The sequence below is a fragment of the Lactuca virosa genome, chromosome 5 (assembly GCF_052849685.1).
Source record: "Lactuca virosa cultivar CGN04683 chromosome 5, Lactuca_virosa_CGN04683_v6, whole genome shotgun sequence".
NCBI lineage: Eukaryota > Viridiplantae > Streptophyta > Magnoliopsida > Asterales > Asteraceae > Lactuca > Lactuca virosa.
This window is the reverse complement of record NC_136430.1, coordinates 220,548,803-220,576,325: the sequence shown is the minus strand read 5'-3', so window position 1 is coordinate 220,576,325 and position 27,523 is coordinate 220,548,803. Positions and strand designations below refer to the sequence as shown.

General features: G+C 35.7%; 2 protein-coding genes across 3 annotated transcripts; both read right to left on the bottom strand.

Moving 5' to 3' along the window:
* Positions 1-612: 612 nt before the first annotated feature.
* LOC145112211 (RNA polymerase II transcriptional coactivator KIWI-like) lies at positions 613-1,938 on the bottom strand. Its single transcript, XM_079048407.1, has 3 exons — positions 1,565-1,938; positions 1,051-1,073; positions 613-849 (listed from the first exon to the last, which is right to left on the bottom strand). Exons 1-3 carry the CDS (start codon positions 1,809-1,811, stop codon positions 799-801), a joined length of 321 nt encoding a protein of 106 aa, XP_078904533.1. The 5' UTR covers positions 1,812-1,938; the 3' UTR covers positions 613-798.
* Positions 1,939-11,200: 9,262 nt separating this feature from the next.
* Positions 11,201-21,990, bottom strand: LOC145117554 (ubinuclein-1-like). 2 transcript variants are annotated; one of them, XM_079053846.1, is made up of 11 exons: positions 21,436-21,990; positions 15,849-15,925; positions 15,450-15,747; positions 14,928-15,027; positions 14,430-14,536; positions 14,216-14,302; positions 13,531-13,650; positions 13,003-13,086; positions 12,675-12,722; positions 11,924-12,022; positions 11,201-11,619 (listed from the first exon to the last, which is right to left on the bottom strand). In XM_079053846.1, the coding sequence occupies exons 1-11, from the start codon at positions 21,643-21,645 to the stop codon at positions 11,413-11,415; spliced, it is 1,437 nt and encodes a 478-aa protein (XP_078909972.1). In that variant the 5' UTR covers positions 21,646-21,990; the 3' UTR covers positions 11,201-11,412. The 2 variants fall into 2 exon arrangements, with proteins under 2 accessions (XP_078909972.1, XP_078909973.1); XM_079053847.1 differs by having other exon boundaries at positions 15,450-15,741.
* Between the last annotated feature and the right edge of the window lie 5,533 nt (positions 21,991-27,523).

Here is a 27,523-nt window from a genome sequence, read left to right as displayed (position 1 = left end):
TGGGAGATGCTTTTTATAAATTATGCATGGATCAACTTATCAGTCTTTTGTGCTGTATGAAAGATCAAATTGAAAAGATTCGTACTTCATAACAGAAATCTTTTGTGCAAGTAGTTATGTAATTGTTCATTTTTGTATTATCCTTTCAACATTCTGACTGGCAACATAAGGAAAAGATGGTATTTGTACTTTTTTAATGCAAAAAGCATGATATATTTTGTGTATTTACAAGAGAACAATGTTCATACATTGACTTCCTTGATGTTTCTAGGCACAGTTAGATTGTATATGTAGACATAAGCCTTCTGATTTTGGGTGAATTGTTTTGCCATCACTAATTTTCAACAAGTATTAATACATTGTGTACACTTGTACACAATGCATTAATACTTGTATTATATATAGTTTTATATGTTTTTAATATTTTGTGGATTAGTTTTATGACTTTATTCAGTTTGTATTAAATTTAAAATAAAAAAACTAAATGGGTCAGAGGCATGAGTTTTTATATCTTGTGGGTTGGAAAAAGTGAAAGTCTAATGAGAATTTATATTTAGTTTATATTATTATTACCTGATTATTAAGTAAAATTTTAACTTTTGCAAAATAACAGGCATGCAACTTGACCTTTTTAAAGAGTCGGGAGGAAAACCATGCAAAACATCCCACGATAGAATCCACATCCACCAGCTACAACTACATACAGCATATAAGCATACTTGCACTAATGATTCTGGTCAACAGTAAAAAAAAAACCACATTTTAGTCTTCTACTTGTTACAGATAGTGCACCATTTACTATGCCAGTGCCTTGTCAATTTCATCCACATGAGCACGAAGTTCTTTCCACTGCCAAATACAACAACAAAACCTCATTGTTAATAAGACCAAAAATATTAAGTGTTGTCTAGATAAGTAAATGATAGTAAATTTAAAAAAAGTTAGGACTTGATTAGGAAATCATAGTTTCCCTGACTTTATCTATTAAGTCAAAAAGAAACAACACTTAAGTAAGGTCTGTAACACAAGAGAAGAGCTGCAACTAAATACCTGATCAATGCTCAACGAGATACCTGAAATGACAATAGAATAAACAATATCAGTAGTTGATAGTTTTTCTTCTGCAGATTTAACTTCGTACATGGATGAACACTAAACAAAATCAATCATAAACCATGTCTAAGTTCTTTATAAGCTATTTGATAAAATGTGAAGATTGATGTTTCCCAATGAAGACAGATAAAAACAATAATAAAAGAAACAAAGGCTCCAATTTGTGAAGGCAAACTGAAACTAAGAAAACCCCTAGTGCAAATAAACCATGGGGCTAAGTTCGTTATAAGTTATTCTAATACGAATTCTAGTTTAAAACCATCGTTTACTGAAAACCCTAATGTGCAAATTAAGGTAAGTAAACCCTAGGTCAATACAGTTTAAACATATGAAACCCTAGATAAACTATAAATTCAAACACGGAAAATGCTAAACTAAAAAAAACCCTATATGATTATATCATGAAATATGAGGATTTCAGTAAAGAAATGAAAGGTAGTGAAGTGTAAACCTTTTTTTCCAGGCATTTGCTTGCCATCTTTGACGTAGAACTCACGGATATCAACAAAAACCCTCCCTTGCCAGTTTCGGACACTAACCCTCCGGTTTTTGGAAACGTCGCAGATGAAGATGGTGTCATCGTCGCCGGAATCATCACCGGATGTGTCTTTCTTGCGCATTTTCTTTGGAGGGGCGTCGTCGTCGCAGATGAAGTCGTCAAGGTCCTTGTCCCTGCCTTTCCCGCGCTTGTACGACATTTCTTTTCTCTTTTCCTTGTCTCTGTTTGGTAACCTGCAGTCCTGAACCGCGCGCTCTCTCTCTCTCTCTCTTTCTAACTCTCTTAAGATTGTGAATGTCTCGATTGGTATTTCAAAACAAAGGCTAACGATTAGTATAAGTATCCCATCCTAGACCTAGGCCCTCTAATGGACTATCGGCCCAATTTTGTCTTCTTTTAGTTTTTTATGCATCAAAGATCAAACAACAAAATTGGGTACATCCTCATTTTGGGGGTTTTGGTCAGGAGAGAATGGTGTGAGTTGAGTATCTTTTAGTTCTTCAAGACCTATCATTACACCAAAAGCCCGATCCAAAGTTTTTTCTTGGATTTTATAGATAATTAGCAACACTAAAAAATATTTTCAAACACTAATGCAATTAATCACATCTGACTAGACCAACGATGTCACAAGTTTCCAACATTCTATGTATAAAACTATGCTCACGGGTGTGGGAGGGCGGGGATTGCAGGAGTGAGCTTACTGATTTTTTTTAAAATAAAAAATAAGAAGCGTGAAATACGGTCATATCCACAAACTATGCTCGTTTTTTGCGACCTGTCCATGCCCAAGTGTCCACTAGTTAATGGTAGTATTAAATAAACTTTTATAACTAAAACTATTTTTGTAAATAATTTCGTTTTATCTTTGTTAAAAAATGAAATAAAATTTAGTTTTCTCTACAAAATAAAGTCAATATTATATAATTATATTTTAATTTAAATTTAGTTTGGTTTGATTGCTAATGAGTGATAAATTTTGATTTGGTTGGGTTGTGTATTCAAGATAAGATAGATAATAATTTTTTTAATAATTAAAAGTCTTGCACAAATTGTTTATCAATTAAATATTAATATAAAAAAGAGAAAATGAGCTAAACTGCTATAATCCCCTCACCTCCACAAACCATGTATGTCTGTTTCTTGATCTATACACGCCCGCGTGCCCAATATATAATATATAACAGTGGTATGAAGAAGTATTTTTTTTTTCTAAAATAGATGATAGAAGCATATGTTTCTTTCAGGTTCCCGAAAGTTAATTTATGTGAAGCTAGTTGGTTTCATGGGAGCCAACATTTTTGTCTTGTATGAGGTTTATGTAAAGCTGTTTGGAATTATCTGATACATAAGTTGGAAACAATGATCTTTGTATCTCTCTAGAAATAAATGGTCTTCGAGTGAACTTATCAAAATCGATATAATTCTTAAGAAGTTTGCAAATTTGTTAGAAATTGGAGCATATGATCATTTGTATGTTTATCTTGACTAGTTTGTGATTCTTTATTCATTATTTCATTATGTATGGAGATTATGAATTCTATTATCGTATAATCAAATGTTAGGACTTAGGAGAGCCAATTATCCCTCTTTATTTCAAATTGAAGTCATTGTTCATTGTTTCAATATTTTATCAACATAAAACATAAAACAAAACAAAATGGTAAAACAATCATTTTTAGCATAGTGTCACCTTAGATTTATACATGTCACCTAGGAATTTGTGATGTTATTTCATTTTGAAAAAAAAAAACATATGCCAAGCACCAATCAGAACCCACATTCTCCACTTTTTTTTCTCATATCTCTTCTTGCTAGCTGGCTGTCAACCCTTCTTTGGTGAGAGCCAAGGGGTGGTGTTAACGAATTCTTGGCAATGGGTGGTGAGGGCTTAGCACTTTCCACTTCCCATAGCCTAATGCTCACCAAGAACCACATCTCGTGCAAATTTAGTATCTTTTGTAACGCCCGTAGATCCGGGCTAGTCAATTTAGAGACGATAAGCATCAAAAATGACTTTTTGATGGAAATTTGTTTAGAATGAATAATCTTAACCAAGTTGAAGTATATATCACAAGGTTTCCAAAAATATAAAGAATGCCGAAATCCGAGTTATAACAAAGAAGTTATGACCTGTCGAAGTTTCGCGACAGAACCGGCACGACACAGCGCGACGTAAATAGTGAATTTACGTTAGAGCGATATTTGGACTTAGCGATCTAAACGAAAGTCGTCGAATACGTTAAACCGAGAGCGTGCATAAAAAGAACGTCTAAATCTGACTTCGTATGAGGAAGTTATGATTTTTCGAAATTTCGGCTTAGCAGTGTACAACTCGAAGTTTGAATATGAGATCGAGCGATATTTAGCCGAAACAATCTAAACGAGAATCGAAGATCTCGTCGTTAGTAGTCCAACGGTAAAAAGACAGACGAAAACGGACGTCGGATGAAGAAGTTATGATTTTATAACAGAGTTTTCCTGTCCCGGCCTACTAAAAATAATATAAAAAAAATAAAGTCAAAATTAGCCAACAGAGTCTAAATGAAAGTTGTAGAGCATAGTCTCACCTACGCGTGGATATAAAGAACGTCGAAAACGGAGCTCGTATGAGAAAGTTATGAATTTTTGAAGTTCGAGGCACACATACCAAAGCTTATCCGAAGCGTACGCCCAACGTACCGAGTACGCCCAGCGTACTCTGAAATTACGCCCAGCGTAAATCGAGTTTCAGCACCCTATAAATAGAATGCGAGGGCAACCGATTCCTTTGCTCATTTTCTCTTCTCTCTCTCCCATTTTGCATAGATTTTTGTGCAAGAGATACCCCGAAGCCCCGATATCATTCTCGAGCCCCGAAGCAAGTCCCGAAGCCCCGAAGATCCCGAGAAGCAAAGTTTCCGAGCCAAGACATTGCCTGCGTAAAGCCCGGTTTTGGAGAAAACGTCCCGGTTTTATCGGAAAATATTATTTTAAGAGACAAGGTGTTGTCCGATCATCGTGTTATCAAGTGAGTGTATAGTTACTTTCTTCTACCGCATAGATATGAAGTATTTGCTACGAAATACGTGCTATGTGTTTATACGTTGTTTGTTTACTTGAGATGGTTGTTGAATGAATGTTTTATACATGTTTTTAAATGATTTAAACTATATATATGTAATTTTTTATCTACAAATATGTTGGGTAGAACATGGGTAGACGAAATAGTTGGTGTGTGATGAAGGATGAGTTTGAGGATGAGACGAAAGATGATATAGATCGTGAGATGAGGGTGACAGGTGAAAAAATGAGTGAAACCTTTACCCAAACGATGGCCCCCGTCATTCAGCAGAGTAGGGATGACAACCACAGACTATTCTAGACAGTCCTGTGGAACACTAGCAAGCTCGCAACTTGTAGGTGTTGTGAACGATGTGTTCACCGGTGTACTCTAAAAACCCTGGCAGCTATGGACTTAGTGCCTTATATAAATACAATGATAGCTATGGATTTAGTACCGTATAAATGAACCTTGGTAGCTATGGATTTAGTACCGTATAGATGAACCTTGGTAGCTATGGATTTAGTACTGTATGGATGAACCTTGGTAGCTATGGATTTAGTACTGCGTAGATGAACCTCGGGCAGCAATGGACTTTGTGCCAATTCCTTAGGTCAATCCTTAGGAACGAACGAATGAACGATAGTGGATTCTTAAGGTAAGAACTTAAGAAATAAAGAAGATAATGGGGATGAGTAATTGGATTGTTTGTTTGATGATTAAATATAAAAATTATATTATTGTGGGTTGAAAACCCTATATGCTCACCAGGCTCCCAAGCCTGACCCATTCAGTTTTCTTTGCATTACAGGTAATGGCACAAGAGTATAAGTTGGTGGACTTGACGAGAGATTTTGGATTATAGATCAGTAGTTATAAATAACTGTTGTAAGGTCTATTTTATACTGTTTATGCTTTTGGTCTGTATCGGAACATGACATCCCGAGATTTTATTATTTAATGAAAAGTAAATTCTCTTTGAGAAATGTTTTGATAAAGTTTTATCATATCTTGTTTGGGAACAAATTCTGCAACCGTTTTCTTTAAAAGATTACTCTGATTTATAAAACAAAGCATAAACAAATCGGTCTTTTCTGGCCGAGAAATTGGGGATGTCACAGTTGGTATCAGAGCATTAGTTTAAGCGAACTAGGAATTTGTAGGAAATTTCTAGACTTAAACTTAGAATGCTAAGTGATGATCGTGAGATGAGTGTCTACCATATTTTAGACACGAGCACTAGTATATTTTAGGAAAGATGCCTAAAATGATTTTATGTGCTAAATGTTATATGATTGCCATATGTGATATTATTTGTTCGGATCTATGGTCTGTTGCCGACCGGATCTGGAAATTTTATGTGCTCAGGTTTCTAAACGTTTAATTACGATATTAGAACTGACATATAACTTTTCGGAGTAATAAGGAGGATTACGTGTCTAAATCTTCTCTATCTATATTTTCGTCTTGATGCAAGGAATGCATGCTTATGTGAAAATAACGTCATGGTGAAAACTCATAGAGATTTGAGTAAATGGAGGAAATGAAAAAGGCTTATGATAGTGAATGACACCTATCGGAAGATATCGTAAGAATGATGTCTTGTTGTTAGTATATGTCAAGCAGTACGTTTAGAAGAGTACGGTACGTCTGAAGTACACCTTTGATTGGCGGGATGATGGAATATTGGTGTTATTCATGAAGTTGTCCCATCGGATGAACTTTCCACCACCAACCAAGTTGAAGCAGTATTGATGACTGGAGATACACATGGAAGAAATCCTAGTAGAGTCTAAGGAAACTTATATGATTATGTGGACACATTCGTATGTGTTAAATTGTTTTGTGATTTTAGGACTTGGAGACTGCGAGACAATACTTGGGACGAGTATGAGTAGGTGTGAAAGGTAGTAGATGCATATACTACCGGAAGCACAGGACTCGCACTTGGATCAGGGAAAGTCACAAGGTTACCAAGAAACTATTAATTGATTACGTTTTATTCAGGAATGTCATTACCTTTGTTTTGGTAATGACTAGTATGATGATTGTTATTCCGACCCTAGTGGTCATATAAAATTGAGTCCGACTACGATGAGTTTGTTACGTGGTTCCGAGACCCGAGTTCGATGTAGCATTTGACTGAAGTCAGAAGATTGAAATCAATGCGATCATTAGTAACGCGCTCGTTATTAATGAAGTTTGTAGTTGGAAATGCTACATGCAAAAATGTGATTATATCACATTAGAATATGAAGGAAGGTATATTCCATTCTGGAATTTGACTCTAAGAGACCTGAGTCTAAGCGTTGCATCATATGATGAGAGGTCATTAGAACATGACCCATCGGTCTGTTACAATAGATAAAGAAAAGTATTTATCCTAAGAAGAAGAAGGAGTCCACAATAAGGACTTATTGTGTAACTTGAAGGTTACGGTTGAAAGTCCAACATGATACGATAAGCAGATGCAAGATTGGGCATCGTCTGCGGTCAAGAAAGCCATAGAGTCAAATACTCTTTCGAGGTAACATAGAAGTTACGGTTAGTACCTAGGATGAAGAGATAGCGTATGGAATCATTATACAAGTCCTATTTTCGTTGATGATTCCGGGACGTAATCATCCTAAGGGGGAGATAATTGTAACGCCCGTAGATCCGGACTAGTCAATTTAGAGACGATAAGCATCAAAAATGACTTTTTGATGGAAGTTTGTTTAGAATGAATAATCTTAACCAAGTTGAAGTATATGTCACAAGGTTTCCTAAAATATAAAGAATGCCGAAATCCGAGTTATAACAAAGAAGTTATGACCTGTCGAAGTTTCGCGACAGAACCGGCACGACACAACGCGACGTAAATAATGAATTTACGTTAGAGCGATATTTGGACTTAGCGATCTAAACAAAAGTCGTAGAATACGTTAAACCGAGAGCGTGCATAAAAAGAACGTCTAAATCTGACTTCGTATGAGGAAGTTATGATTTTTCGAAATTTCGGCTTAGCAGTGTACAACCCGAAGTTTGAATATGAGATCGAGCGATATTTAGCCGAAACAATCTAAACGAGAATCGAAGATCTCGTCGTTAGTAGTCCAACGGTAAAAAGACAGACGAAAACGGACATCGGATGAAGAAGTTATGATTTTATAACAGAGTTTTCCTGTCCCGACCTACTAAAAATAATATAAAAAAGATAAAGTCAAAATTAGCCAACGGAGTCTAAATGAAAGTTGTAGAGCATAGTCTCACCTACGCGTGGATATAAAGAACGTCGAAAACGAAGCTCGTATGAGAAAGTTATGAATTTTTGAAGTTCGAGGCATGCATACCAAAGCTTATCCGAAGCGTACGCCCAGCGTAGAGCTTAGTACGCCCAGCGTACTCTGAAATTACGCCCAGCGTAAATCAAGTTTCAGCACCCTATAAATAGAATGCGAGGGCAGCCGATTCCTTTGCTCATTTTCTCTTCTCTCTCCCATTTTGCATCGATTTTCGTGCAAGCGATACCCCGAAGCCCCGATATCATTCCCGAGCCCCGAAGCAAGTCCCGAAGCCCCGAAGATCCCGAGAAGCAAAGTTTCCGAGTCAAGACATTACCTGCGTAAAGCCCGGTTCTGGAGAAAACGTCCCGGTTTTATCGGAAAATATTATTTTAAGAGACGAGGTGCTGTCCGATCATCGTGTTATCAAGTGAGTGTATAGTTACTTTCTTCTACCGCATAGATATGAAGTATTTGCTACGAAATACATGTTATGTGTTTATACGTTGTTTGTTTACTTGAGATGGTTGTTGAATTAATGTTTTATACAGGTTTTTAAATGATTTAAACTATATATATGTAATTTTTATCTAAAAATATGTTGGGTAGAACATAGGTAGACGAAATAGTTGGTGTGTGATGAAGGATGAGTTTGAGGATGAGACGAAAGATGATATAGATCGTGAGATGAGGGTGACAGGTGAAAAAATGAGTGAAACCTTTACCCAAACGATGGCCCCCGTTATTCAGCAGAGTAGGGATGACAACCACGGACTATTCTAGACAGTCCTGTGGAACACTAGCAAGCTCGCAACTTGTAGGTGTTGTGAACGATGTGTTCACCGGTGTACTCTAAAAACCCTGGCAGCTATGGACTTAGTGCCTTATATAAATACAATGATAGCTATGGATTTAGTACCGTATAAATGAACCTTGGTAGCTATGGATTTAGTACCGTATAGATGAACCTTGGTAGCTATGGATTTAGTACTGTATGGATGAACCTTGGTAGCTATGGATTTAGTACTGCGTAGATGAACCTCGGGCAGCAATGGACTTTGTGCCAATTCCTTAGGTCAATCCTTAGGAACGAACGAATGAACGATAGTGGATTCTTAAGGTAAGAACTTAAGAAATAAAGAAGATAATGGGGATGGGTAATTGGATTGTTTGTTTGATGATTAAATATAAAAATTATATTATTGTGGGTTGAAAACCCTATATGCTCACCAGGCTCCCAAGCCTGACCCATTCAGTTTTCTTTGCATTACAGGTAATGGCACAAGAGTATAAGTTGGTGGACTTGACGAGAGATTTTGGATTATAGATCAGTAGTTATAAATAACTGTTGTAAGGTCTATTTTATACTGTTTATGCTTTTGGTCTGCATCGGAACATGACATCCCGAGATTTTATTATTTAATGAAAAGTAAATTTTCTTTGAGAAATGTTTTGATAAAGTTTTATCATATCTTGTTTGGGAACAAATTCTGCAACCGTTTTCTTTAAAAGATTACTCTGATTTATAAAACAAAACATAAACAAATCGGTCTTTTCTTGCCGAGAAATTGGGGATGTCACATCTTCTTTCTTTTCCTTTTATTTTGTGTGTTTCGTGTCATTGAAACTTAGATGTAAAGCAACGGTGGGATGGCTTTCGTCCATGACTCAAACTATAATATCATTTCAAACTTCTATATATACATGTGTGACGACTTATTTCTTTTTTTTCTTATTGTCTTAAGTTCTTAATTTGAACTAACCATAAATGACTCTTTTTTTTTTTACTTAACCCGGACAAAATGAACTAATCGGTTAAGCCTAAAAAATAGGCTTAATGTGTTAAGATGCCAACCCTCTACCAATATTATCTTCTTCATTTTACCTCCTAGCTCCTCGCATATTAAAATTGATAAATATTGTTAAACTTAAATAAATATGTGATTATTTTTTAAGTATAATGGTAAAATGATTGTTTAGTCTCATTTAGAAGTCCATAAATAAAACAAACGTCATTTAATCTAAACATATCGTTACTCATTTAGTCAATTTACCATATCATCCCTATTATAATAAAAGAATAGGTTGATTCTCCTTTTGCCATGTGTCACCTTATTAGGCCTCATAATTAATGTCATGCCACAAGTCAATCTATTAATTATCCATTTCAAATTTCAAAATTTAAATTTCCCACTCTAATTACATTAAATTAAATAACATTAGAATAACAATTAAAATAAAATTAATACAGATTATAATTTTATATAACTAAAATAATATCTCTTAATTAATAATTTATTTAAAATAATTAATTAATAATTTTTTAGTTTTTACTATGAAAGTTTAATTAATTTTATAACCGTGGTGCCCACGGGTTATAAACTAGTATGGCCTAATAAGAAAAACAATGAGTTTGCTTTCCACCGTTAATGTTAACCCCTTCATATAATTTAAGGTGTTTAAGTGACAAAAATAAAACTTTGTTATTAGTTAATCAAATCGTCTCAAATATGTTGTCATGTCATTTCCACATCATTGTTAAGTTATTAATCAAATAAATAAGCATGTGACAATTTGAAAAAAGGTTCAAGGTACCTAACTAAAACAAATTCAAAAGCTTGGTTACTATGTTGTAAGTTATGACTAACCAAGGTGATTGAGTTGTGGGTCTACTCCTCTACAACACAATAATCGTTGAGAGAAATTTAAAAGAACTACCAAAGTTCCAACATAATCTTTAGCATGCATCTCGAGATTTCTTGCTTAAGATCGATGACATGGAACTTTGTTTTTCACATCATTGATGTCGTGTGACACACAATGGAGTGGAATGGACAAGCTTTGTAGGGCTATTCTCATTGATAAAACTTTACAAGATTGTAGAAGCCTTTTTGGCTTATTTTCGATAATAAGGATGACGAAGGCATTCATTTGAACAGAAGAGATCGAGAGGTGGGACAAAAGATTGCATTTTTTTTGTCTCATTCATGTCTCAGTCCACTGCACGCCAAATACATGCAGGTCATATAAAACTAAAGGATTACATGTGATTGGATTTAAATGTTTTGTGTTGAATGCATTTTATTAATCTTTTCTAGTGCCAACTTAATACATTTGCAAAGATTTGACACATGTAAACTACTTTTTTTTTTTTTTTTTTAAAATTTATGTAATATTGCCACAAAGTTAAGTACTTTTTCATTGATTTATATAAATGACACGAAAACTTAAATTTAAGCAGTTAAGCCTCTTAAAAAGAATTGAGGTACCAACTACCAAACATAGAACAAAACTGAAACTTAGTTATTATTTAATGAAATTGTTTTAAACATATTACCATTTATGTGAAGAAAAAAGCTGGTATAATTGGCCTGTTTTCACATAAATGTAACAAAAATTAAGGTGGAGAGGTTAAAACATCTTAGAACAGGGGCATTATGGTCACATAAATGTTACCATTTATATACAGTTTCACGGGTAGTGTCCTATACAACTCAGCAATCGCCTGCTGATGGTGGGCTGAACCTTTTTGCAGGTGCACCAAGTTTCCGATCAAGTTCAGGCGTGCCAGGGACAACAGTGTCCGGAAAATTTACAACAGGGGCATTATGGTCATTTACCGTTTTTCCCTGTTCAGCAACTAAGTTAGCTTCTTCATGGAGATTGCTATCCACCCCTGCAGTAGGCTTCTTTTCATGCCCCTGAACATGATCAAAAGACTTTTTTATCCAATCAGCAGTTATCCGTACAATCTTAACAAACCTACCTTAAATTTTATTCCCAGATATACCCTTTTGGTTTTTAACTCGGTTCATTACAAAGCAAAGTTTTTTTGTTCAATCAATAGAGAATTATATGTACATTAATTTAATCATGTAGACTGGATAATGAGACTTCCTGATAAATGCCATGAAAATTGCAACGTTTAAACGGACATCTACTATGTGTTAAAAAGTCTAAAATACCCTTGGATAAAATAATTATAAATTAACAAGAGCTACGAACCTTATCTTGCAATAGTGTTCTTCGACGTTCTTTGGCTCTACAAATTGCATTTCGTATTCCATGGTTGTCCATGCTCCCTTTTGGCCACAAAGCCGCAAGCTTGACAACATAAAAGAAAAATATTTTTCCTAAATTAGATAAATTCATTTTCTGGGAGATATTTATTGTTTCATTTTATTTAGGAATTATCTCCTAAATTAAGATAAATCCCTTTTAGGTTTAGTTTCCATCGAACTCAAAACCGGTAAAGAGTGTCATTTATGCCAAATTCAGTCAAAAAGCCACTAAAAACGGATAAGATGACGATTATGCCCTTCAATTCACTTGTTATATTAAAAAATGACATGATGAAACACTAACATAAGAGGAGTAAGTAAATCATAGCATGAAAACAGATAAGATGACCATCATGCCCTTGAAGAATTGGATGATGTTATATAGGCACAAGGTAATGTGGTAGAGAAGAGAAAAAAAAGAAGACTAGCAAGGGTAATGTAGACTATTGTAGTACATTGTAAATATAAATGTTTTTTAACAAGCTTTTAGTTTAGTTTTTATGTTTGGTAAACTAGACTCTTGAAGCTTTAGATTAGTATCAAGTAAAAAAAAATCATGAGGATTTTACTCTGGAAGTGTTTGACTATCAGTCAAATGTCATAAATACCCTTCAACAAAGCAACTTTTAATAAAGAAATCGGCATACAAAAGAAAGGCAAGAAATAAGAGGGTGGTATTCCAAGAAAACAACTACCTGAATGTAGAATTTTCGTATTTCTGAGTTTTTAATTTCATCCATTGCCTGTTTAATATAACAAGGAAATGAAGTATATGTCCATTATTAAGTCCAATATAACAGAACAAAAATACTTCCAACACCTTATAGGCCCCGTTTGTTACTCATGACATGACAGGTGGCATGCATACTTTGGACTCAGACAGGGACTAATGCCAATAGGACAAAAATTGCATTTTTTTTGCCGGGTGTGCAAAAGACGTGAATGCCCTTACCCGAGTCATGGACAATAGTCTACAAATCTTTGTCATGTCCCATGTAACAAACACATCCATAAAAACAATACCTGGACATAAATGTCATAGAAATCACATATTTTATCTTCCATCTCATGGTCCATATCCATGCTGTATTTTGCATTATGAGCAACCTGCAAATTTTTATATTTCAATGGTTGTTTATAGAACAAATCATATTGGGAAATTTGAGTTTCTATGCCTCAAAAGTCAAAACACCCCTCATATAAAACTATGCTCAATAATATCATCCTCTGAAAAATATGTATGCATATCTTTTTGCTTTTGTTCCGAAAATGCCCCTCTTTTACATCGAGTTGGTGAGCCTATATGAGCTTAAACAAACCAATCAAAGCAAATTCTATTTTTAAGAAACTAGTCTAAGCCCTAAGGCATGCTTCTTTTTTTCATATTATGTTTTGTTTAAAAAAAATAATGTTTGTAAAAAGTTAGGACTTAATGGGGAATGCTTCGTTTTTTTGAGTTTCTCTATTAAGTCATTCTTTTTGCATTAAATCAAAAAGAAACACACATACATAACTTATTTAGATTATGTCGTTATTTTTGTTCAAGGGTACCTTTGTTTCCATTGATGGGGCCCGCAATTTAATCATTTCAACAACCTCCTTTTTAATCTGGATAAACCGGGAATCATCCAATCCACATGTTGATGATGAAACCATATCCCTCAAGCATCTCTATACACACAAAGAAAAGGGGTATGACTTATGAGTAATTAAACCAATATACTTTTTAGCCACTTGACAATTTTTCTGTAGTTTGTGATTAAACCAATATACTTTTTGACCTTTTGGGTAACCATTTTTCCTGGCTACTCAGGTTTTGAAAAAGTTCAAATACAGAAAAACACAGCCTACTTTTACCATTTTTATCGATTTAGTCACTTGAGTTTGGACTCTTATGATTCTATGATAATTTTAATAATAGTTCAACAGCTAAATTGATAAAAAAAAAAAATAATAATAATAATACTCAGTGGTGGATAAATCGATAAGATAATGAAAGTAGGTTGTGAATTTTGTTTAATAAAGCAACTTAGTATATATTCTAAAGTTAGATACTATTTTAATCAACTTTTAAGATGTTTGATCCATTTTCCCCCCTTTGGATCCTTTAGCAATAAAATATAATCCGAAAAGGAACCATTTTCACCAAAATGTTTTAAAATTGTACACTCTAAATAACAGTTCTTTTGTAGCTCAAGTGAAGAGAAATGACAATTGTTAAAAATCATGGAGATACCTTTAGTGTTCTAGGCTTCAACCAGTGTCCAAGAATGCTCATCAGACGCATCATTAGTTCATCTGATATTCTCCCTTGGCTTGAATGCTGAAATTCCCAAAGAAAAGTGTTATAAAGAAGAAAAAGAATCAAATTATTTTTCTTTTCTTATTAAAAAAATAGCCCATGTGAAAAAAAGATTATGACACAATGATGTTATAATGGTATTACATACTGCTAATCTAGCAACAGTCTCAAGCTTTTTCTTAAGTTCTGGAGGCAAATGGCTTTTAGATGCTACTGAATGAACTGAATCTTGAATATCACCATGCAGTTGTTTTGCTGCAAAAGAAACACATTTTGGGGACATATCAATTAAGATATATATGACTTAATGCAGAAAGAATAACTTAATAAACAGGGCCTAAGTTTTTACAAATTTTATCATATATGTTTTTCTTCCATTTCCCCGAGTGTGCCTTCATTTTCTTAAATATATTTATTCAGACAACACTAAATGGAAAATAAAATAGAAACGGGACATAAATGTGTTCAATATTCGTCAATAAAGACAAATTAGGGTGCAACCATGTCGACCCAAATCAATATCATTGGTTTTTTTGTAATGGATGACAATGGGCAAGTGATTATATTTTGAAAAGTTCAAAAGAAAAAAGAAAATATTGCCATTTTCATGAATTGAGCATCAATTATTTGAGAAAATGGAACTTACACTCTGCAACCATTGTCTCCATCTCCAAGATGGTACTTTCGAGCATTGATCCATTCATCAAACCACAAGATTCATCCTTAATGTCTCTTGCTGAAGTACTCTATTAATTGCAAAAAACTATATTAATGATGGTTAAAAAAAAAAATAATGGCACACTTGGGAAAGTGAAGGAAAAAATAAATGAGGAAAAGTTAATGGGGAAAGTATCCTTCGCCTGACTCTCTCATTAAGTCATTCTTGTTGTCTTAAATAAAAAAAAACACTGATATATAATTATATAGCTTATTGGATTAAGTCATATCACCATTAAGTCCATTTAGTTTAGCAGAAGTGGATAACTATTCATCAAAAAATGCCTAAAATCGCCTTACAATCATGACAGAATACTGGTTTGAGATGGATAAATATGTATACTTTTAGTTTGTCAAAAAGGAAAGTTTGTAAAGAAAGTCAAACAACACATAAGCATAGAAAATCATTAAGATTTTCTATGCCTGTGTGTATGCATTGTATACTACTCACTGTTGTCTGCATTGTATAAGGAACATTTAGGTCAGGAAGCTCATTCCTTCCATTGTTGACCGAATGTTCTTCACTAAGGTCAACACATACAGCAGCCCAATCAGATGTCATTCCACAAGGAGATCCTGATTTGTTCTTGTTATCATAATGATAATTCACATCAGTTGACGATTTTACCCTCGCATGTCCCATTTTTGTGTTTTTGGTGAGTTGAACAGCATTGACCCTTTCCAGGACTTGTGAGATATCAGTCCTCTGCTTTTTTGGTTGGCAATGCTCTATTGTGGAAGATCTATAGCTAGCAATCACAAAACTACATTAATTGCTTTATTCAAAAATATTGGGTTGCTTTTTAATAAATAATTTTCGCAAAAAATAAAGGAGTTAGCAATATCTCACTTTTGCTCTTCCTTCTCTTTCTTAAGAATGATGTTGGAGTACTCTCTTCTTGACTCATCTTCTTCATGAAACCACTTCTGCAAAAGAGAGAGTTCATGGTCAAATGAGCAATTAATACCAAATTCATCCTGAAATCAGACTAAGTATTTAAAAGAAAGCATAGCAATTAAGAGATGTAGATGCCATAATTGGTGAGGAGTGAAGACATTCAATCACTTATGAGAAATAAAAAGTGAATAAATAATTAACTTATTCACCAAAATATGTGATTTAGAAGTATCAATGCATAGTCTTAATGGCAAAAAGCCATACCAATGTCTGTGAATATATAGAAAATGAAGGTGTGTGTAATAAAAACTATCATATAATCTTAAATACGCATTGTAACTATATGTCACATCAGGAAACAAATCAAGTATAAATAGTATGTCATCAAACACATGAAAAGGATTAAAAATTTACAAGCAGCTAACTGAACTGAGAAGAAGACGAATAAATTCTTTGTTTCTGTTTCTACAAATCATGTCTCAATCATGGAATAGCATCTTTGCATTAAAAATAACTATAGTTAGATATGCCATTGAAGTGTGCGAAAAAGTGAATGCTACAAGTTTGAAGGAATCGGATACCATCAAAGGAATTGGAATTGAAGGATTTGGAATCTAAAGGGATTGAATTTTGGCATTTGGTTGGCAGGAAATGGAATGAAATTCATAAGAAGAGGCAAAGCACATGGAGAAGCGAGAGGCGTTTACTTGTGAAATTCTATGGTTAAAAGGGTGTATGAGTTTTATTAACAAAGGAGGAAATGTGGAGAATTTCAACTATGTGGGTTTAGGATGGAATGTTGAAATCCTCAAAGGATTTGGTGAATTCCAAAGGAATTCAACTCCATACTCATTTCCAACCAAACGCGGGATTAGCATGGAACTTAATTCCAATTCCACTCAAGTACCATAGACCCCGTCGAACCAAATGCCCCCAAGTAAATCTATGTTCAAGATTTGTAACATATGGCATTTTCCTTTAAATTTATATTGACTTTCAAAAACATCAACTACAAAAAACTGATTGAGGAAATAGATGGGGGTAGGTGAGTAGAAAGAGGGAAATGGAGTATATGCATATGTTATCAATGCAAAATAATGATTCTTCCGTTTTCATTATTGCTTACCATAAACTAGTTTGGCATAAATTGCTTGTTGTTGTGAAGTGGGGTGATAGAAACTCTAAATTAGAGCAATTGAGATATCAATAATCAACAAATTGAAAGCAACATTCGTTATAGAAGGAACGAAACAATGTGGTTATGCTTAATGGAGAATAGATCATTCTCATTGTCTCATTCATGATATAGAAGTTGCCAACAATGTGGGTTCTAAATTAACGAAGATAGGTTATGTAAGGAAGCATATCTGGAGATCAATAGTCTCATCATATATATAGGCCAACAAAGTTAAAGGAGTTGTTCCTATTACTTTTTCAAGAGTGGAATATGGGTATGTCTTTGGATCCTCAAATATCCAAGGAAGTTTGGCTCACAAAACCAATGAGTTGTTACGAAGTTAACAACAAGGACATGTCTTTGGATCCATATCATGTTGAATCTCATCCCTTGCAATTAGATATATCCACCAAAAGCATGATGTATGCTTAGGTATTTTAACTCTTTGATTTGTCTCAAGGAGAGAGCAAAATAACGCATGGTTTACAAAAAGTATGCATAAATGAGTTGAAGGTCCTTTATGAGATTTTTTCTATATATAGATTATCAAAAGGTCTTGATTCTCTTAAGAAACCAAAGATCCCCTTAGAGTTATGCCCATGTAGAGTTGTTGCTCTAAATTGTTTTTTTGGGTATTAGGCTTCGATAGGGAATTCAACTCTGAGAATTCCAATGGAATTCAACTCCACTCGACTCCCATAGAACCCGTTGAACCAAACACCCCCAAGTAAATCTATGTTCAAGAACGCGATCCACTCTTTTATGTTTGGAATGCCAAGATTTGTGATATATAGCGATTTCCTATAAATTTACATCGACTTTCAAAAACATCAACTACAAAAAACCGATTGAGGAAATATATGGGGGGTAGGTGAGTAGCAAGAGAGAAATGGAGTATATGCATATGTTATCAATGCAAAATAATGATTCTTCCGTTTTCATTATTACTTACCATAACTAGTTTGGCATAAACTGATTGTTGTTGAGAAGAATTAGGAATATCCCAATTGGTAGAGGCATAGCCTCTTAGTTTGCGAGAATGAGGAGGCCAGGGTTTGATCCTTGGTGCTAACAAGAATTGGAGTATTAACACTAACACCTAACCAATCTCCAATCAAGCTGCCATTCAAAAAAAAAAGAAACTCTAAATTAGAGCAATTGAGATATCAAGAATCAACGCGTTGAAAGCAACTTTCGTTATAGAAGGAACGGAACATGTGGTTATGCTTAATGGTGAATAGATCATTCTCATTGTCTCATTCATGATATAGAAGTTTCCAACAATGTGGGTTCTAAATTAACAAAGATAGGTTATGTAAGGAAGCCTATCCAACGATCAATAGTCTCATCATATAAGCCAAACAAAGTTGAAGGAAATGTTCCTATTACTTTTTCAAGAGAGGAATATGGGTATGTCTTTGGATCCTCACATATTCAAGGAAATTTGGTTCATAAAACAAATGAGTAATTACAAAGTTAACAGTAAGGACATGTTGGATTCACATCATGTTTAATCTCATCCCTTCAGATTAGATATATCCACCAAAAGCACGATGTATGCTTAGGTATTTTAACTCTTTGATTTGCCTCTAGGAGAAAGCAAAATAAAGCATGGTTTAGAGAAAGTATGCATAGATGAGGTGATGAGTTGAAGGTCCTTTGAGTTTTTTCTATATATAGGTTGTCACAAGGTCTTGTTTCTCTAAAGAAACCAAAAGACCCCGTTAAAGTTATGCCCATGTAGAGTTGTTGCTCTAAATTGTTTTTTAGGTATTGGGCTTCGATTGGGTTGTAGCTTTAACATGCTTTGCATGTATTGGGCTTTGGGTCTAACCTTTTACAAGCCTACTTGGGCCCTATTTGACGGAAGTCGTCCCTACGTGCTTACCTTAGTGGTAAGGAGATGAGATTCCACAAAGGAGGTGTAAGGTTCCTTGCTCTCAAGACATTAAGATTTACCTTCCTCGTGTTGGTTGATTAGTTGGAGGTTGCTCGAGTTTGCGTTTACCATATTTGACTACAGTCCTTTGGCAAAATTTTCAAAATCATTTGCCTCGAATATTAAATCCATATCTTGGTAGATAACATACCGTTTCATATGTATGGACGTTACAAGCATTAACATAGTTAATAGAGGGATAAATAAGTCATGTTTAGAGTAATGATTATGCTAATAATATGTAGGCATGTAAGGAATACATATTTACTTGGTTGAGGAACTCCTTGGAGAATTTACTAAGTTTAAACTAGGTTTAGTTGCTAGGAATACATAGAAATAAGTAACATCAAAGATTTCTAAAAATGAGAGGGTGTTTCAACTTTCCTAAATTGGAGACATTTGGGATCAACGGGAAAATTAGATAGTTAGGAACACGGGAAGGTGACAAGTATCCCTAAAGTTACTTATATGTTATAATACATACATACATATATATATATATATATATATATATATATATATATATATATATATTATGAAGATGTTTGTATATATACATATATACACACATACATATGCATACGTACATATGTATACACACATAGAGAGATATATCGATACTCTCTAGTGAATGGTAAGGTCTATATATTTCACACTTTCTATAATATAAGGTTCTAAGCGTGAAGATGCCACGATGCAACATGTTTCTTATAATAATGTAGCAAGAATGCAAATATTGAATTGCATTTCAAGCCCCATGATAAAAGAAAGGATTAGAGTGATAATTATTCCAAGAAAGTATGGTAGCATCATTTAGAAAGACAGTCAAGGTGGACATGATAAGATCTCAAATTGTAATGGGGTGATATGAGTTTATCGAGTGGCGGGCATTAGGTGAAATGAAATTAAGCCATAGTAGCAAAAAGCATGTCACATCAACACATGCATAAGTTCACTCACATTTAGCCCATGTTCTATAAGTTGTTTTCCTAAAAAAGTAACAGACATTACATCAAAACACCAACCACTCGGGGGGGGGGGGGGGGGGGGGTTACACCTACCCTTACTTCTACTCTCAAGTACCACCCCACGTCTGAAAGCATGAAACAAAGATCATAACATTTGTCATATATAAAATGCAACGATGTATAGCGCCAATCGGGAAGTTGAATTTGGAAGTTGTCATGTATGCACTAAGCTTAGTAGGATCAAGCAAGTCAATATAGAGAATTTGTTAGATTCTTAAATCACACATAACTAAAGTTGAAATTTTAAGCTAGCAATGGCGTTCTAGATGTTAGGAATTCTTTGTAGGTTTCCATCATTAGTAGATATCACAAGACATATACATATCATTAGTCGATTACGCATATTATATACAACATAATAACGAAAAGGTGCATACTCTACCAAATAGTTCAAACCATTTTCGGACCCCATTGTCTTTTGATAATACTACTTAAACACTATATAGATTATATGTAACCAAGCCAAGGAACCAGTTACAACCCTACAACACTCATTAAACACTCCTAGGAGAAGGTTTAAAGTGGGTAGCTTCAGGTGTAAGGTCCCCCTGGCTTCTAGTTTTTCTTTTATTGGGAACATCTCTTGCTACAATGCGATACTCCATCTGTAAGACCACCAAGCACAAGATAGACATTGAATTTATCAACAAATTCCTAAAGGTTTAATGAGATAAATCCACCATTAATGTAGAATCAGCAAGATATATATACAGCATAGATTCACCCCTTGTGAACCATCAAATAAATAGAAAACTTCATCACAAGGAAGATCTGCAGTTTTAGCTTTTGGCATCACAAAATATTAATGTATTCCTATTTCCTATTCTAAAAGAGCATTCTTTTCGCATATAAAGCAAAAGACTTGTAAGTGCACGTAATCTTTTGATACAATGGGGGTGTTTGGATGTGTGTTTAAACTGATTATTGCGACTTTAAGTAGCAATAATCACTTTTGAGAGTTTTTTTACAAAATTTTTGATCAAAATAATCTGATAAAAATGTTATTGCAGCCTAGATCCCTTAAGGGATCCATTAATTTCAATTTGGAATGGTGTCTTCATGAGTACCTGAATCTCATATGATCTGTGAGTTCTTAAGTAGGGAAATTTTTAGTAAAAATTGGAGATTTAAACAATTTTCCACCCCTAAATAAAAGTTGTAATCAATTTGTAAAATTTGCCTCCTTTTCGAGAAATTTTGGGCTCCCCTGCTGAATTCTATTACATTGAGGCTTCCTTTGTACAGCATGACGAATTATGTCCAAATCAAACAGAATTTACAAAATTTGCACAAATCTAACAATCATTTAACCCTAATAATGGAGAAATAATAAAAAAATCAACAACAGAATCATCAGAATATTATATACATAAAACCAACAAGGAGAATTCTTACCCGAGGCTCAGGTGATGGAGGAGGAGACTGAACAACTGGAATGCCGGATTCTTTAAGCAGCTTAACCCATGAAACAATCGTTGTTTCACCAGGCTTCAAGTCTATCTGAAATCGCTTCCTGTCGTTCTGTACATCAGAAGAAGATTCGTCCACCAGCAACCGACCACCAGCAGCGGCCGCGGCACCGCCACTCTTGCTGTCACTCTCCATTTCAGAAACTTTTGAGAGTAAGAAACAAATGCCCTCTTTTTCTTTTTTACTTTTTTTGTGGGCTACACTAGTAAACAAGAGACGACCACATTTTTTGGCCGCTTCCCAACAACTTAAAGTAGAAAGTTTTAGGGCAGAGTTCACACATCAACACACACAGATTCCTGAAACTGAGATGGGTTTTCAAGGGGATTTGCTGATATTGAATTGAGAGAGCGGTCTCCAATGCGTCAAGCTGAAACTGAATTGAGAATTGGAAGGAGGGGGGTTTACTCATTACTGTGAGTAAAAGCAAGGTAAGGTACAGTTGGCCGGATTTGCAGAATTTAGGACAAGATTGCGCTCTTTACTAGAGTGTTGTTATTTTCAACCCTTTTCAAACAAAATATTAACTTATAAAAATGTTTATAATATTTGATTTAATATAAGAGAGTGGAAAAGTAAGTAATTATTTATTAGACAAAATTGTAAAATTGATCTATATGGTCGTTGAAAATTAACATTTTGTTCCAACAAGTTTTGGACTAGCACCACCGGCCCAAAACTTTGATTTTGTTACGAGTTTGGTCCAACGGTTTAATAGTTGTGTATATTCCCCCGTTAAATGTGGCATTCCTTGCCTACATGAAAGTATTTTTGTCATTCCTTTTATTTCCTTCCTCTTGTTTAATTAATACTCTTTAAATATGGTAAAGACCATGTGCTATCTTCATTCCATGGGGGTGTTGAGAGGGGGCAAAGTAGACAGCTGCACAGGGTCCAATTTTTATTATTATATATTTTTATTTAAAAATAACAACTTATAATAACGACAAATACCATTTTTTTTTCTTATCCGTATTGGGTCTTTGAAGATATTTAATTCCTCATGATCGGCTTCATTCATGTTGTCATCTTATTTAGTTGCCCTAAATCACCCTCATTGCCCTAATTACATTTTTTTAAGAAATCAACAATGGTATGTGTTTCTCTCTCTAGTTAAATAGCTAACGTGTGTACTTCTTGGACTAATAAGAACCAGGTCATCATCGTCATTTATGGGGATGCCCTACGGAAGTAATTAATTATTTTTTGGATTTTCAAAAAATAATTTTAATCGGTCCAAGTTTTTTTCCCAAGGGATCGGACTGTCGATTTATTGTGTGGGTTGATGGTTCCATGTGTGCACGTTCAAAAGATATAATGCCTAGGTTGTTGTGGTCAATCAACAAATTGAAGGCATAATTTATAAAACTCTAAGTGTTACCTGTTATGCAACTGAATTTTCTTTGTGATTGTGTTGGTACTCAAGAAGTAGTATACATGTGATTTGGTTATCTTTTGTAATCTTTTGGTTAACCTATAAGACAATGACATCTTTTGGGTATATTTTGGTTAGTTCGTAAAATGTAAGGCATGTATTGTATCATAATGTCAATGGTAATTATATGTTAGTATATTTTGACCAATCTTTTGTTTATGATTTAGACAATGTCAAAGACAATGAGTTGTTTTGTGTAAAATGTAACAAAGGTGAAGTGCTACAAGTTAACTCAATGTGTAAAAAAATCCAGCAAAAAATAAACATAACAATGACACCAATTTTTAAACATCAACATTACAGTAGTTAAACATAAACATAACATCAACTGTTCCCATAGACACCATACCATACCATAAAGTGCCAAAAAATTAAACATACAATAAACATTTACATAACATTATCCAATAACACCACTTGACACATAATGTAACACTTGAATCCTGATATGTTTCTTATTTTGCCCTTGTTATTAAAAAAATTGCATTTTGGTCCATGAGCAGTACGCGGGGCGTACCGCTTGGTACGTTTATCGTACTAATGCGAGGTTGGGATGGGACTCCGGACATGTACGTTGAGTGTACATATATGTACGCGGGGCATACGTGAGTTATGTTGAAACCCTAATTTAGGGTGTTGTACCCTTTATAAAGGTCTTAAGTCTTTATGGTTGGCCTCCTTACCAGCCTCCATTGCCATAAAACCCTAAAATTGACCCTTAAGCCTCTTTGTGGTGTTCTTGAGCCATTAAGAAGACTTTGGTGGCAATTTTTGCCTTTGTGAAGGAAGTAGAGGAGCTTGAAGTTTCCTTGCTCGGTGAGAAGGTTTTGGATCCAGAATCATCATTTTGTGTACAAGCTTTTTGAGGTATCAAGTTTGCATCTTGGCTTGTATATGTTTAGATCTATTCATAGTTTGTTTGTTATGCTTTTGGTCCCTTTTGGGTTGATGGAAGAGTTAAGCATAAAGGTGCAAGCTTTATGAGATTTTTGGTTACATGCATGCATTAAGTTAATTATTAAGTCCCTTTTAAGCTTAAGAGCTTCATTTAGCCATGCATGAACGTAAAGTTAGCAACTTTACGTGATATTCCAACTCAAAAAAGTCATATCTACGTCTTGGGGCTATGTCTTAAAGGATTAAGGGCTGAAAATCAAGTTTTGGTTGAATGGGTGAATGCACTGGGCGTACAAGCAGGTACGCTTAGCGTACAATCCCTCAAGCGAGTACACTGCGTATACGTGTTGGGTACGCCCTGCGTACTTAGTCAGGTGGACTTCACATGTTTGGGCTTCGGATTTGGGCTTTTCTTTGGGCTTAGTGACTTAGGGCCTTATTGGGCCACCTGAATGTAAGAGTTTGAATTAGGATAAATTAGTGGACCTTAGGGTAAGGCCCATATAGGGATTTAGGCCCAATTTGGAAATTTGGGCCATATGTGGGCCTTGGATGGTTAAGTGGTTTTTTGGGCTTTTTAGATTGTCAGTTTGGGCCTTAGTCTTGGACCAAACTAGGTAAGGGGTAAAATGGTCTTTTTACCGTAAGTATGGATTGAAGGATATAGATTTGACTCCAATTGTTAATTGGGTGTTATTTGATATTGATAGCTTGGGGATTTATCGGACCAGCAACCAAGGATTATCAGTATGATTCAGCAGTGCGAGGTGAGTTTCCTCACCATGCTTAGCGGGTCGAAGGCACCAATGCTGACCCATGATCTGTTATGTTAGAATACTCATTGTCTGTGTGACACTAGTATGTGTATGTGCTTGTATGCATACTGGACGGGGCCCGATGATTATTCTGTATGTTATTACTTGTTATGTAGTATGAATTGTATGTGGACGGGGCCCGTTATGCGAGTTAGGGCAGGGCCCGTTATATTCATTGGGCGGGGCCCGTTATGTGAGTTAGGGCGGGGCCCGTTATACTCTTTAGGAGGGGCCCGTTATATGTTTGGTATGCGGTATCTTTGGGAACTCACTAAGCTTTGTGCTTACGGTTTTCAGTTTATGTTTCAAGTACTTCTAGTTCCAAGGCGAAGGACTCGGGATGATTGCAGAGCACACACCACCTCGTTCTACTTTTGTGTTTTACTCTGATTGTTATGATGTTTCACACATTATTTTGTTTGGCTTTGTACTAATGATGTTTTGGAAATATTGGTTTTACTAAATTAAAAATGAAATTTTCGGGTCTTATTTTTGGGATGTTACAAGTTGGTATCAAAGCCTTAGTTTGAGGGATTCAGACATACTCTCGGGTGTGTTTGAACTCAAACTGAGGATTTGGTAAGTTTTTCAAAAAGAAATATAGTTTTAAGAAAAGAGTTTTCCTAAGATAAGAAAGGGTGTGATGCATGCAATCAGCCGAACTCAAGTAAGTTTTCCCAAAATACCCATACATGTTATCTGGTATGCTTTGATCTGTGAATCTGTGAAACACATGCTAGTTAGGGCTAATAATCTGCTCAGTTTTTGCATGATAGAATGCTAAGAGAAATTCCTTTTGTATGCCTATTGTATGAGCTTGTAGACTTGCATGCTAGTACTAATCAGTCAGTGATAGGATGACTTGATTAGGTGATGCTTGGTTCTGATTACTTGATGTCCGAATGTTGCTTGCTTTGTGCTTTTAGGAGTTCTAACTAGCTTCAACTAACTAGTAAGCGAATATGCTAGATTACATATTATGGGAACTAAATAATTTGATAAGGTTAGGTTTTAACTCTATTGCGTAACTCTTGTCTAAGTCCATCCGTTGTAGTGTAAGACTCTCATTTGAAGAATTATCTGGTTTTGGTAATATGTAATTGTATTCGTGAGCTAGTTATAGGAAGTTAGCGGGAGTTCCTTTTGCAGCTGATGGCGGAAGGTGGTGTGCAGTTTGCCCTAGGAAAACCTAGGATGAGATCTAGTGTTGGGAGCCTTATTTGTGGGGGGAAATTGTATGAATATAAAGTGACTTGGTGGAGTCAAGGCAATCCTTGAGGAAAGTACGAATAGATGTGGAAGGTAGTATGGGCCCATACTACTGGAAGCAGAGGATCCGTACTCGATTCAAAGAGGGATGCGATGAAACCAGGGAGCTTGTGGAGTTGTGATTCCCCTATATATATATATATATATATATATATATATATATATATATATATATATATATATATATATATATATATATATTGATGCGCATTCTGATGGTTTGTCTGGTCTATTTTCAGTATGGTGACATTGCGAGGCAGACCTGTTGGTAGTTCTGGTGCTGGAGAGGGCTCGGGCTCAGGATCTGGAGTTGGGCAGCTAGATGACCAGACGAGGGAGTTCATCTCGTCTGAGATTATGTGCAGTATCCTTGAGCAGACTCCTGTGATCTTTGGCATGGTCAAGGAGGGTATTTTGGAGATTCTGGATGAGCGGTTGAGCGCCTTTTGTGCAGAGATGGTGGCCTTGGTTAGGGCACATTCTTTGACCTTCAGGTAGTTCCGGGCATGTCGAGCTCCGGATTATCACGGGGTGAAGGACCCGATAGTGAGGAGGAGGTGGTTAGCATATGTTGCTAACGCCTTCCGCACCAGCCATTTTCCTGAGGGGGACAAGGTCAGACTAGCTTCCTGCCTTTTGAAGGACAGTGCATGGGACTGGTGGGAGGAGGTAGGACGTGTAGTGGGTGATGAAGTTGTTGATGTGATGACCTGGGATAAGTTCTCGACCAGGTTCCGAGCTAAGTTTGCACCGATGATTGAGGTGCAGCAGTTGGCGCGAGAGTTTCAAGATATCCACCAAACTACAGAGACGGTGGCTGAGATCACCGCTATGTTCTGAGAGAGGGCACTTATGTGCGGACAATGAGATGAAGAAGGCCTGGTATCATGAGATGTTGAGGAGTGACATTCGGCAGTTTGTGAGTCGATCTAGCTGCAAGACGCTGGAGGATTTTATAGCTCGAGCTAGGGAGAGGGAGATTGATTTGGAGATGGAGAAGAAGAGGAAGACAGATTTTGTGTCGAGTGTTGAAGGTTCGGGTAATAGGCCCAAGGTTATTGATTCGAGAGGGAAGGGCCATCAGGTTCGAGGCCGATGTGGCAAGTGCGACAGGTCGCACGAGGGGACGTGCAAGGTGGGTGGTTCTGGCTGCTTCAAGTGCGGTCGGACTGGTCATATTAGTAGGGATTGTACTGCTACCACCACCATCACCCCGGTTTCTGGTCTAATTTTCTTCCATTGTAATCAGAAGGGCCACAAGAAGGCCCATTGTTTTAGTTTGGCGGCAGCAGGACCGGTGTCAGCACCCGCTCCTGTGACTCTTCGGATTACTGATGGCCGCCAGGGCCGGGCAGGCACACATGTGTTGAAGAGCAGGGCTTTCCAGTTGACGGTCGAGGACGTGCATGCAACTCCTGACGTGGTGATGGGTATGTATCTTCTCTTTATCTCTTTATTTATATTGAATTGCTTGCTTATGTTTATGTGTTTTATTTTAGGATCGTTCCATGTGAACGATATTTCTGCTTAGGTATTATTTGATTCGGGGGCTACCCGATCGTTTGTGTCACTTGCGCAGAGCAAGAGATTCGCTGGA